This window comes from Vulpes vulpes, chromosome 2 (assembly GCF_048418805.1).
Source record: "Vulpes vulpes isolate BD-2025 chromosome 2, VulVul3, whole genome shotgun sequence".
In the NCBI taxonomy this organism is placed as follows: domain Eukaryota; kingdom Metazoa; phylum Chordata; class Mammalia; order Carnivora; family Canidae; genus Vulpes; species Vulpes vulpes.
The window spans coordinates 91,099,888-91,112,886 of NC_132781.1; the positions used below are offsets into that span (position 1 = coordinate 91,099,888).

Genomic DNA, 12,999 nt, shown 5'->3' on the forward strand with positions numbered 1-12,999 from the left:
CAAGCAAGCCAAAATGCTTACACTGGCTCACCTGGACTCTCTTTGTGGCCTGAATTCCTCACAAGAGGAGGGGCTAAATTCCAAGTAAGCAGCCTGAGATACAGAACAAGGCAGAAGCTGTGTTGCCTTTTGTAGCCTAGCCTTGGAATACACACAACATCACATTGACCATATTTGGTTTGTTGGTAGCCAGTCACTAAGGTTAGCCCACAGTCTTTTTTTTTTTTTTTTTTAATGGGGTATTTTAAAACTTATGGACACCTTTAAAGAACAAAATTTTTAGTGTAATTTACCCACTGGCCATAATTTTCATTATTCCTTTCACATGAAAAATACACTCATCTCCTCCCAGTACCTCCCACAAATCTCAGTTATCATGGCATCGGGTTCAGGATGGAGTCCAAGATCTTGCCATCTTAATCAGGTGCAGCGGGGATAAGGTGCCAGGGTTGTGTAGTCCCTTGAGTGCAAGTCTTCTCAATAGGAATGAAGACTTGAGAATTAAAGAGACAGTTCTCTGCTACTGAAAACACAACATTCTGGTAACTTGCTAAAGACTCTTACATTCAGAAAGAAGATGGAAATCACACTAGTCCATAGCGGGTTTGAAATGCAGCCTAATGCATGCTATCAGTTCTTCAGTTAGGACTTAGTCTTAACCATGGAAATTTTTCTTCATGGCTCTTTGCTGTCCGTCCTTAAGAAATTACTTGTGTTTGCAGCTGTGTTTTCAGCCTGCTTCCTCCCTGTGGGACTTATAAGACCCAAAGGCCTATTTTCAATCTGTGCTATCTAGGTCTCTTTTAGTCCAGACTCGCAAACAGTGTTTTTGATGCTGTAATTTTCTTAACTCTTTGAGTTTTTCTGTGACTATCAATGGATTTTATGTCAGTAGAAAAGCCACTCTCCCAGGTCTCTTTGAGATAAACTTTTCACCTGAGGTCTCCTGTGAAGCTCATACTCTTAAGATCCTTAAAGAAATTTGAGGCATACCTTAAGTCCTTCTGAAGTCTTAACAAAACATTTTATAGTCTTGGCTTCATCCATAGGCCATGTTTTCCTGTATTTGTTCTTGACTCAGAATCCATTTCTTTATTTTAGCATTATTTGACAAATTCAGCATCTGGAAAGGCTATAAATGTGGAAAAAATATTTGAACCCAGTTAATCCTGGTTCTTTCATACTGAATAGACCTTCTTTAGTTTATCTTTCATATCAATTTTACTTTCAAGTGGTTTGTGGCATGAGTTCCTTTTCCTCTAGTGTCATTTTCTTCACTTACCTAGAACCCTTGCTGTCAGCCTCTTCAAGGGCCATCAGGTTTCCACTAACAGTCTCTTGGAAGCTCTTTTGGTTTTCATTCTTACTTTTCTCTGCATCCTTTCAGGTTCCATCTACTTCTTGGTTCAAAGGAGGTTTAGGTTTAATTTTTTTTAATGGCAGCACCCTATTTTTAATATCAGTTATCTGTGCCAGTTGTTTATTACTGCATAATAGACCACCTCAAAACCTAGTTGCTCAAAACAGCATTTATTTGGTTCACAAGTGTTTAGTTTAGGCAAAGCTGAATAAGGCCAACTCATTTCTTCTTCATTTAGTATCACCTGAGATGATTGGAAGCTGGGGACTAGAATCATCTAAAACCATGTTCATACAAATGTTTGGCTGTTGAGGCTGGCTTTTGGCTAGGATGTTAGCTGAGTCAGTCTCAGCTGAAATGTCTACATGAAGACACACCAGGTGGCCTGGGCTTCCCCACAGCAGCTAGATTCTAAGGGTTAGCTTCCCTAGAAAAAGAATGTCAGTGGAAGCTATATCACATTTTTTAACCTAGTCTTAAAAATTACACAGCAGTCCTGCTGAATTCTATTCACTGGAAACCAGTTACTAAGGTCAGCACATTTTAAGGGGAGGGATTATCATGGGCAAAGTGTCAAAGAATTTATAAAACCGCCACATCCACTCACCTTGTCTTATCAGTCATATCCAGAAGAAAGAAGTTCTTCCCAACTCAGCATCAGTGAAAATCTGTCAGGTTTTTGGTTGTTTTTGTTGCTTAGTATGTTCTCTTGTTTTGTGGGAAGTAACAGAGGATTATAAGATAACACTATTCAGTTAGGTTTTTTTTTTTTTGTCCAAAAGTATATGATTCATCTCACTAAATTTTTATACTGAGAGGTGTGATTTCTTAACCTTGAGAATCATTACTCCTGGGAGTGCAATTCAAATTAGTGTAAATCATTTGTAATTCAGAAAAAGGCTTGAGGCATTAGAATCAGTATTTATAGATTCAATAATGAGAGTCTTATTTTCAAAGGCTTCTCTTAGGAAGCATTTATTTTCTCACCTACATAAGTCAATATGATATTACTAAAACTTCTTAAAAATTAATGGAGTATTGAGACAACCGAGTGGCTCAGTGGTTTGAATATCTGTCTTCGGTTCAGGGCATGATCCTGGGGTCTTGGGATCGAGTCCTTCATCGGGCTCCCTGTGGAGCTTGTCCATCTGCCTGTATCTCTGCCTCTTTCTCTCTTTCTCTATGTCTCTCATGAATAAATAAATTTTAAAAAATTATGGCATGTTAGGATGGGGGAAAGGGTAAGAGACTTTCTTTTCTTTTTTAAAATTTTATTTAAATTAAATGCCTGTATAAGAGAGTTTCTACTAACAGGTGACTTACAGGTATTTTATGGAGGAAATATCTGAAGCAGTCATAGAAAAATAAAAGCATAAAATGAAGTACAAATGTTGTGTGGCAAAGACAATGATAGCAGAAATCTATTTTAGTAACTCCTAGTGGTTTTAACTTTGTTCTTGATTTTCTAAGTTCTTCAAGGTTTCACATTTTAAGACTACTACAATATAGATTATATTTTATTGCAAATGAGTTTATTTTTAAAATGGGAGCACCTGGCTGACTTATGCTTTAGAGCATGTGACTCTCTCTTTTTTTAAGATTTTATTTATTTGTTCATGGGAGGCACAGAGACACAGAGAGAGGCAGAGACACAGGCAGAGGGAGAAGCGGCCCCATGCAGGAAGCCTGATGTGGGACTCGATCCTGGGTCTCCAGGATCATGCTCCAGGCTGATGGTGGCACTAAACCACTGAGCCACCAGGGCTGCCTGAGCATGTGACTCTTGATCTCGGCATTATGAATTTGAGCCTATGGTTCAGTTCAGAGACTTAAAAATAAAATGTTTAAAAATAATGTTGGTTATAGTTTTTAATTAAACTATTTTCACTCCACTTCCAAACTGTATTGTTTTATTCATGCAGATTGATGATCTTACAGCAAAACTGGAAACTGAATCTTCAAGATGTCTACACCTGGATGCAAAAAATCAAGTTCTTCAACAGGAGTTACTATCTATGAAAGCAACAGAGAGGAAATGTGAAAAACTAGAAAAGAATAAAAAGAAGTTGGAACAAAAAGTAGTAAACCTCAGAAGTCATTTAGAAGTCAATGTGGTAGAACGCAGTCAAGTAGAAAAGTATAAACGGGAGATTGAAGAGAGAGCAAGATTGGTTATAGTAGAAAAATTAAAAGAAGTCAATCTATTTTTACAGGTTAATTTATTAATCTGTATGTGATATGCTTGCATTTATTTCACTACAAATTACACTTTGGTTATATGCATTGTGTATGGTGCCTCTGCTTCCTTTACAGGAATCTGTTTGGTAGATTTCTGAAGGCATTCCTTCCTCCCTGTAAAGATTTCTGTTTTCATCATTATTCTCACTAAATTGATCTCCTGAGAACCACTTTATTTTTAAGACCAGTTTGTATGAATCAAGACTATTAAGAGGAAAAGAAAAAAATTGTGATTTAAAACTTTTACCGTGGAGTGTCTGGGTGGCTCAGTTGGTTAAGCAGCAGACTCTTGATCTCAGTCAGGTCTTGGTCTCACGCTTGTGAAATCAAGCCCTGCACTGGGCTCCGTATTCCATTCCTGGGTTATTCTTCTTTTTTTAAGATTCTTTTTTTTTTTATTTACTTATTTATTTATTGAGCATGAGCAGGGGGATTGGCAGAGGGAGAGAAAGAATCCTGGGCAGATTCCATACTGGGTGTGACACAGGGCTTGGCCTCAGGACCCCTGAGAACATGCTCTGAGAAGAAATCAAGAATCGGGTTATTCTTAGGTTGTTTTATGCACTTTTTAAAATTTTTAATTGATTCTCTTGTTCTTTGAATTATCAGATCACACTAGTACTAATATAAGAATGATTGAACTTTATTTTATCATTCAGATTTAATTCAGGTGACATTGATGATAAATATTTTACACTTAACCTTTTTTTTTTTTTTCAAATTCCTCTCTGAATCATTGACTCACAACTAAAGGAAAGAAATATACTATAATTTTCCAGGTTATAGCTGTTTTAAAACTGTGCTTTTAATTTGCTTTAGACACAAGCAGCATCTCAAGAAAACTTAGAACAGTTAAGAGAAAGTAATAATGCTTCAATAAGAGGTCAACTGGAACTCAGAATTAAAGAGCTAGAATCTGAAATATCCAAAATCAAAAATTCTCAAGAAGATAAAGCAGAATTGGAAAAATACAGGCAACTCTACTTAGAAGAATCAAAAATTCGAATGTCATTGACAAATAAACTGAGCAAGTAAGTTAAAACAGAATCATAGAAAATAGATTTAGCTTATTAATTTGTCTCTAAAGCATAATTTTTATGGAGATGGGTTTATGAGATGAGTAGGAAGTGAGGAAGTGAAAACCAACTGAATAGTATTATTTTGGAAAATAATGTTTGTAAATAAACTTAACTTTATATGTTCATCCAGGACAGTTAGCCTCTCTCCTCCATTTTTTTTTTTTTTTGGTTTTATATGACTTTATTTTTTCCCCCTTAATATTCTCAGTTAATCTGGTCTCATCATCTTTACAAACTAATTGTTTAAAGCTTTATAATTTAGACAGCATATTATTATAAAATTGTTTGTCAGAATTACCCTAAATAGAAATATTAGTGAGTTTATTTTTGGAAGATTACATCTTTAACCCAAAAGATCAAGTGCCAATACTGCACATCCTGGCAGATTGGTAAATTAACTTTCTTGATTGTATCTTTGGTATTATTACTAGAGAGCCTTGCGGGGGGAGGGAAACTATCCTTTGTAGCTTTTCTAATTTATATAAAGGTGTACATGTGAAATACAGAAAGATTCACATATGGGTGAAAGGCAGTATAAATCCCAAAGTGGTGATACCTGGGTGGCTCAGAGATTGGGTGTCTGCCTTTGGCTCAGGGCGTGATCCTGATCCAGGGATCAAGTCCTGCATCAGGCTCCCTGCAGAGAGTGCCTGTGTCTCTGCCTCTCTCTGTGTCTCATGAATAAATAAATAAAATGTTAAAAAATAAATAAATAAAAATAAATCCCAACGTGGCTAAAAATAGCGTCATGGTGGGCATGAGGGGGCATGTGGAAGATAAAAAGGGCAGATTCTACCTCCAGGGTCTTGGTAACTGTTATCAGCTAATTGCCTCTGGAGCTGTTTCAGTCCTTTCTGATCACAGCTCTGTGATCTACCTGGCCCCTAGAGATTATTGGTCTGAGTTATTCCTCGGTGCCAAATACTCAATTTCTCTGAGGTAATGAGTGAAATGTACAAGAGTGGTGAAAGCACATCCTTGAAAATGTCTTTGAGGGATGGTTTATTTTTATGTCTCTAAACTGGTTTACTGAATATAAATATGTGTAATGGCATCCTCCAGAATCTTGTAGTTACAGCCATTCCAGAAGGTAGCAAGTATTACCTGTCAATCCGTGTACATCACGGACAGCCATTTCTTTCCCTCCCCTAATTTGAATTTCTTGTTAGTTAGGAATCCCTAGAATCATATATACTCCTTTGGAACAGTTTTAAACCTATGGTTATATATAGTAGCTCTGCTCTGTCACATTTTCAGCATTAAAACACTGTTTAATGGCACATTCTGTTTACTATTATGGAAACTTAAAAAAATGCAGGTCATTTAGGAATGATTTGGAGAAAAATGAAACACTAAGCATTTGTGTTGTATAATCTTCACAGGACTAGTGAGAGGCTGGCAGATATCACTACCAAATATCTGGTGGAGAAACAGCAGAACAGACCTTTCCACAGCACTCTTACTATGAGACCCGTCTTGGAACTGCCTTATGTTGGAAATCTGACTAGTAGTTTACTGCTGGATAGAAATGTTACTCCAAGAGAAAATGTAGTGATTCCTACCTCAAGCTTGCGCCCTTCAAATAACAGCATTGATACTTACTTGACCAAGGTCAGTTATATTATCTTTTCTTTTCTTGAGTTTCAGATTTCCAATAAAATTTTTGTTTTTACTTTGGTGAAATTCTGAGTTAACTGAATAATGCTCAGTAAGTAAAAGTGATACTTGTTTATGCTAATAAGGAAATAGGACAGAAATTTTATGGTATTTTTTTAATTCCTGGAGCTCTTATTTTCAAGAGATACCAATTATTAATTTTATTCAATAAATACAACTAAACTGACACATTCTATCCTATTAGTTTTAAAAGATTTTATGTATATGAGAGAGAAGAGACTGTGCTCACAGGCCAGGCAGGGAGAGAGGCAGAGAGAGAGGGAGAATCTCAAGCAGACTCCCCACTGAGCGTGGAGCCTGACTCGGGGCTTGATCCCATGACTCCAAGATGATGATCTGAGCTGGAATCAAGAGTTGGATGCTTAACCAACTGAACCACCCAGGCACCCCCAAATGGACCCATTTTAAATTTCTTGAAATGCTATGTTAAATTGGATTTTGGAAAGTAAATATTATTATATACTAACCAGAAGTACACTTAGATGCTTTAACTTATTTTCTGATTAGCTATAGTTTATAAGAAGTTTAAAGTTTGTTGTAACCCAAATTTTCCACCCCTGTGCATAAGTGAATGATTAGAATCCAAATGCTTAACCATGTAGGGATGTTTATTATTTTAACAATTCCATGGTAAGTTCTTTTTATGAATTAAATAAACTTGTAACACTAAAAAGATTGATTTTTCTTTTTATGTTATATGTTTTGGGGTCACCTGTGTGATTCAGTGGTTGAGCATCTGCCTTTGGCTCAGGTAATGATCCCAGGGTCCTCAGATTGAGCCCTGACTGGGCTCCTTGTTCAATGGGGAGTCTGCTTCTCCCTCTCCTGCTCTCCCTGCTTGTGTCCCCCACCTCTGTCTCTGTCTTTTAAATCTTAAAGGAAAATTTGTTTCTATAATTGGCTGCTCCCAGTTTCGAGGCATTAATATTTATAATTATTTTATTTCCTTGTTGAGTAGACCCTTTAATTATTTTTTAGTGTCCTTCTTCATCTCTTATTGCAGTCTTTGGTTTAAAATCTAATTGTCTGATATAAAGATGGCCAGTCTTTGAGACTGGATATAATCTTTTTAATGTATTGTTGAATCCTCCCAGCTAGCAGGGAGGATTCATTCCCATTCCCATTCCCATTCATTCCCATTCATCCTCCCAAAATGGTTAAAAAAAAAAAAAAAAAAAAGCAGAGCTTATATATGTATATCCATTAGTATGAAAAATGGTTTTCCACTCACTACTTTCAATCTGGTGTTGTCTTGTGTCTAAAATGAGTCCCTTGCAGATAACATATTGATGGCTCTTGCTTTTTTATCCACTCTGATACCATGTGACTTTTGGTTGGGATATCTGGCTTGTTTACATTCAGAGTAACTTGAAAGATATGAATGTAGTGCCGTTGTATTACCTGTAAAGTCCCTGTTTCACTGTATTGTCTCTGCTCCTTTCTGGTCTGTGTTACTTTTAGTCTCTCTGTTTGCTTAAAGTTCCCCCTTTACTACTGCTTGCAGGGCTGGTTTAGTGATCACAAATTCTTTTAGTTTCTGTTTGTCCTGGAAGCTTTTTATCTCTCCTTCTATTTTGAATGAGAGCCTTGCTGGATAAAGAAAGTATTCTTGGCTGCATATTCTTCTCATTTAGCACCCTGAATATATCATGCCAGCACTCTCTGGCCTGTTAGGTCTCTTTGGACATCTGCTGCCAGTCTAATGTTTCTCTCCTTGTCAGTTCAGGGCCTCTTGTTCCAAGCCCTGTTTGGGATTTTCTCTTTGTCTCTGAAATTTGCAAGTTTTGCTATTACATGTTGAAGTATTGACCTGTTTTATATTGATTTTGAGGAAGGTTCTCTGTGCCTCCTGGCACTTGAATGCCTGTTTCTTTCCCCAAATTAGGGAAGGTCTCTCTGCTTTCATTTGCTCAAATATGCCTTCTGCCCCCTACTTCCTTTTTCTAGGATCCCAATTATCCTAATATTGTTTTTGCTCTATGGTACCACTCATCTCTCGATTTCTCCTATCATGATCCGGTGGTTGCTTCTCTCTGTTTCTTAGCTTCTTTATTCTCCATTATTTTGTCTTCTATTTCCCTATTTTTATGTTCTGCCTCATTTCTCCTAGCAGTTAGGGCCTTCATTTTTTATTGCATCTCACTAATAATAGCCTTTTTTATTTCAACTTGATCAGATACTAGTTGTTTTATTTCTCCAGAAAGGCATTCTCTAGCACCTTCTGTGTGTTTTTAAGCCCAGCTATTATCTTTATTGTCATTACTCTGAACTCTAGCTCCAGCCTCTTACTTATGTCCATACTGATTAGGCTCCTGGCAGTCAGTACTGCCTCTTGTTCTCTTTGTTGCAGTGAGTTTTTCCATCTTATCTTTCTGTCCAGAGAAGAATAGATGAACAAGAGAACAAACTACTAAAATAGCAACAGTGACCCCAGGGAAATGTACACTAAACAACTCAGAAGAGACCCAAAACTGATAAAAAGATTTTAAAAGGAGATAATGTAATTAGATAGCTGAACAGAGCAGAACAGTACACTGGATCCTATGTATATTTTTGTCTGTTTGTTAGGAAATTGCATCCCAAAATGGTAAAGAAAGAAAACCTTGTATATATACAAAAATAAAATTAGATACAACCAAAGGATAGAATGTAAGTGTAAAAATGGAAATTAAAAGACAAAATAAAAAGATATTATCTGCCAGTTGAACAAAACAGAGCAATATACTGTATTCTAGGTATATTTTGGTCTGTTTGTTAAAAGAAACTGCATCCCAAGATTGTAAAGCTTGAAAAACTTATATATATGCAAAAATAAAATTAAATGCAATGAAAGGTTAGAATGTAACTGTAAATATGAAAATTAAGAACGATTTTTAAAAGAATATAATCAGATAAGAGAATAGAGCAGTATACTAGATTCTGGGTGTATTTTAGTCTATTTGGGTTTTTGGGGGGTTTTTTGTTTTTTTTTTTATAATAAATGTATTTTTTATTGGTGTTCAATTTACCAACATACAGAATAACACCCAGTGCTCATCCCGTCAATTGCCCCCCTCAGTGCCCATCACCCATTCACCCCCACACCCTGCCCTCCTCCCCTTCCACCACCCCTAGTTTGTTTCCCAGAGTTAGGAGTCTTTATGTTCTGTCTCCCTTTATGACATTTCCCACACATTTCTTCTCCCTTCCCTTATATTCCCTTTCACTATTATTTATATTCCCCAAATGAATGAGAACATATAATGTTTGTCCTTCTCCGATTGACTTACATCACTCAGCATAATACCCTCCAGTTCCATCCACGTTGAAGCAAATGGTGGGTATTTGTCGTTTCTAATAGCTGAGTAATATTCCATTGTATACATAAACCACATCTTCTTTATCCATTCGTCTTTCGATGGACACCGAGGCTCCTTCCACAGTTTGGCTATTGTTAGTCTATTTGTTAGAACGAAACTACTTCCCAAAATGGTACAGAAAAAAAAAAAAATCTGTATATTTAAGAATAATATTGAATGCAGTGAAAGGATCGAATGTAACCGTAAGAAAGGTAAATTAAAAAATAAGTAAAAGAGTTGATAAATTAAAAAATTGGTTGAAAAGGAAAAAGAAAATTAAAATAGAAAGACTAGGGAGTCATGAGAAATAGCCATGAATTCTATATACTGTTTGCCCCTAGCACTGGAGTTCTGCAGCTCTCTATGATGAGTAAAGTTGGTCTTAGCTGGATGTTGTTGCTGACCTCCTGGGGGAGAGGCCTGTTGCACTGATTCTTAGGTGTCTTTGCTTAGGGTGGGATTGCACCACCCTTGCCAGGGGTCCAGGCCAGGTAAGCAGCTCCAGATTGCTCTCTGTGGCTTTTGTTCCCTGAAGGTTTTCTGGGGAGCTTTAGAGGATGAAAATGAAAATGGCAGCCTCCTAATCTCCAGCCCTGGAGTTGAAAGATCTCACTCCCTATTCTCCCTACTGTGTCTCCCTGGTTTCTGTCTGCACTCTGTATTCACCCAGCCTGTGCACCAGCATTTGTGTCTTAAGCACATGAGCCCCTTTCAATTTTCCAAACTTTGCAGACTCCTGTAGCCCCCATTCACACTGTTCCTCCAGTGGGGAGGAAGAGGTCTTCCCCCAGTTTTGCTGATTTCTGGACCCCTGCTTGGAAAGTGGTCACCTGACTCTTCCTCGGTTTGGGATTTATGGCAACACTGAGCTGAATGCCCACTCCTGGGCTCACTGATTGCAGCTGGCTTCCCCACTCAAATGCCTTGGAAACTGCCATACTCAGGTGCCCCCATTCTTTCTGTGACCCGGGGGATCTTGAGACCACACTGTCTGTCCCACCTAGGATGCTGCCCCCTGTTGCCACCTGAGCACCTCTCAGACAGGGATGTCCTCACTGGAACAGACTTCTTAAAAGTTTTGATTGTGCACTCTGCTGCTATATCACTTTCTAGGACTTGGCTTCTGGCTTCCAAAGGCTCCCTGCCCACATGGTTTATCTTCTGATATATGCCTGGGATTCATTTCTCCACACCTCCTACCTTGCAGAAAGCAGTCACTGTTCTATTTGTAGAATTGCAATAATTCTTTTCTTGGTTCTCTGAGTTGACAGGTGTTCAGAATGATTTGATAGCTATGTAGCTGAATTCCAGGCACCAGACTAAACTAGAGTCTCCTACTCCTCCACCACCGTCCTCTTCTTCCAGAAATTTTGTATATTCAGTTGATCAATATTAATTGTACTTTTTATTAGATTCCTCTAAGTAGCATTACATGTCTCTTCTCAGTTATCCAGATTAAAATAAGTAGGATTTATTTTATTTATGTGATTATCTTTCTATTTAAGCAATCTAACTTTTACTCTCTAAAAGTATTATTTCCAGACCACATTTCATAAGCAAAATATAATTCCTACAATAATATCTCTTGTTTAACTTGCGCATTATAAGTAATATTTGACATTTCAGATGCAGCAGATGTTGGAAGAAAATATAACTAGAGAACTAAAAGAAGGTATGTTGCCAAATTTACGAATTTAGATTGTCATTAATTTCTGAAATAAACTACAAATAGTAAATGGCATCCCTTTCCATTATTTAGGTAATAGGTTCTATGTTAAAATTTTTGTATATATCTAATAAAAAATGTCAAACATAAACATAATGAATAACAGATTTATTTTCATTTGGTCATCATGTTTCACACCTTTTTAAAAATCTGCAAAGTCTATGTGCCTATTCTCACTTTTGGCTGTAATCTTCCTTCACTTGTGCCATCGGTATGGAACTGTCAATCTGAATGTGGGTGTTCTCAAATTCTTGTTTCTACTAGTGGTAGAAGACCAAAAAGACCAGACTTGTCTTAGTAATACTTAAGCAATTATATAGTTCATATAGCTGTCCCTTGACAGGTGACATTTCAATCTCCAGCCACTGGTTTTGCCATTGGGTACAATTCCAAGTTCCTTAGCGTGGAATACAAACACCCAAATCAATTTGGTTCTTGCCACATTGTTGAGCCTTCTCTCACTATTACCCTACTCTGCTGCTTTGCAGAGAGTAATCTTTCAGGTATCAGCCTACCTATTCCCTTCTCCGAAAAGCAGACATTGATAGAAAACCAGGATGTCCCTTCTGTGTGTTCTTATAATGTTTTGTTTTAAACCTGTCATGGTATATTTGACTCTAGAAATTGCCTGTTTGATTTTTCAGTTTATAGTATATGATTATTCAGGCGTGGACTGTGTCATCGCCTTGCAATTTCATCTTGTAATGAGAAAACCAGAAGCTCTCGTATTTATCCACAGTAGTAATTATAATTAATTCAGTGGGCAATCGTGAGCAAACTATATTTAATAGTAATCTTGTATTTTATATTGTAGTTTATGTAGATATTTTTCATTTTTAAGATTCATAAGATTCCAACTTTTTTATACTAACTTGTGGTTAACTACAAAGTATTTCAGATAAAGAATATAAATCTTCCTTTTTCTTTTCAGCTGCTGGTGAATTTGAACCAGGATCCTGTAGATCCTTTTCTTTAGGATCTACTGATGAATCAAATCTAAATCAACATCTAGTACTGCAAGCATCACAAGAATATGTAGAGATTTTAAAGAAAAATTATATGATCTGAAAGATCTACAATAAGTTTATTACCTAGATATTTAATATAACATTTTAATTGTTTCCCAGTAAATATCTGATGTACGAAAATCTTTATTAAAGGAAAATGTTTTTTGTATCGTGTGTAATAAAAGTTTATATACTATTTTAAGCTGTTTCTTGGCATCTAATTAACTTTTAAGCATATTTTGTACGTGGAAACCAGCATGCTTCAGTCTGCCCAAGTACCAGCCTTTTAAATAGCACCTAAACAACCAAGTTGTCAATATTTCAGTGGTGTTAACTGATAGCTTTTTGTATTTTACAGTTTCTATTACTGGACCTATGGCTTTAGACAGACATCATTTTGATATATCGCTGCTAAGGCGATATGTACATGTAATACACCAATGGTACATGTAATACAATTTTTATAATGCCATAAAACCTGTGTATAATTTTAATTTTAAATATTATTCATAGCTCTTTCCTCATGGTGAGATAAGATTTGCCTAAGGCTTTTTACCTTTTCTGTTTATTTTGT

The 12,999-nt window shown here is 36.6% G+C and overlaps 1 protein-coding gene across 5 annotated transcripts in view; it reads left to right on the forward strand.

Moving 5' to 3' along the window:
* Positions 1–12,627, forward strand: part of LOC112921570 (ankyrin repeat domain-containing protein 26-like) — a 112,214-nt gene extending 99,587 nt beyond the window's left edge. For all 5 annotated transcript variants that reach the window (XM_072749246.1, XM_072749247.1, XM_026000846.2 and 2 more), the window contains 5 exons: positions 3,283–3,573; positions 4,418–4,629; positions 6,060–6,288; positions 11,319–11,364; positions 12,350–12,627. In XM_072749246.1, coding sequence (XP_072605347.1) covers positions 3,283–3,573; positions 4,418–4,629; positions 6,060–6,288; positions 11,319–11,364; positions 12,350–12,486 — 915 coding nt within the window. In that variant the 3' untranslated portion in view covers positions 12,487–12,627. The remainder of the gene's footprint in view (positions 1–3,282; positions 3,574–4,417; positions 4,630–6,059; positions 6,289–11,318; positions 11,365–12,349) is intronic.
* Positions 12,628–12,999: the final 372 nt, after the last annotated feature.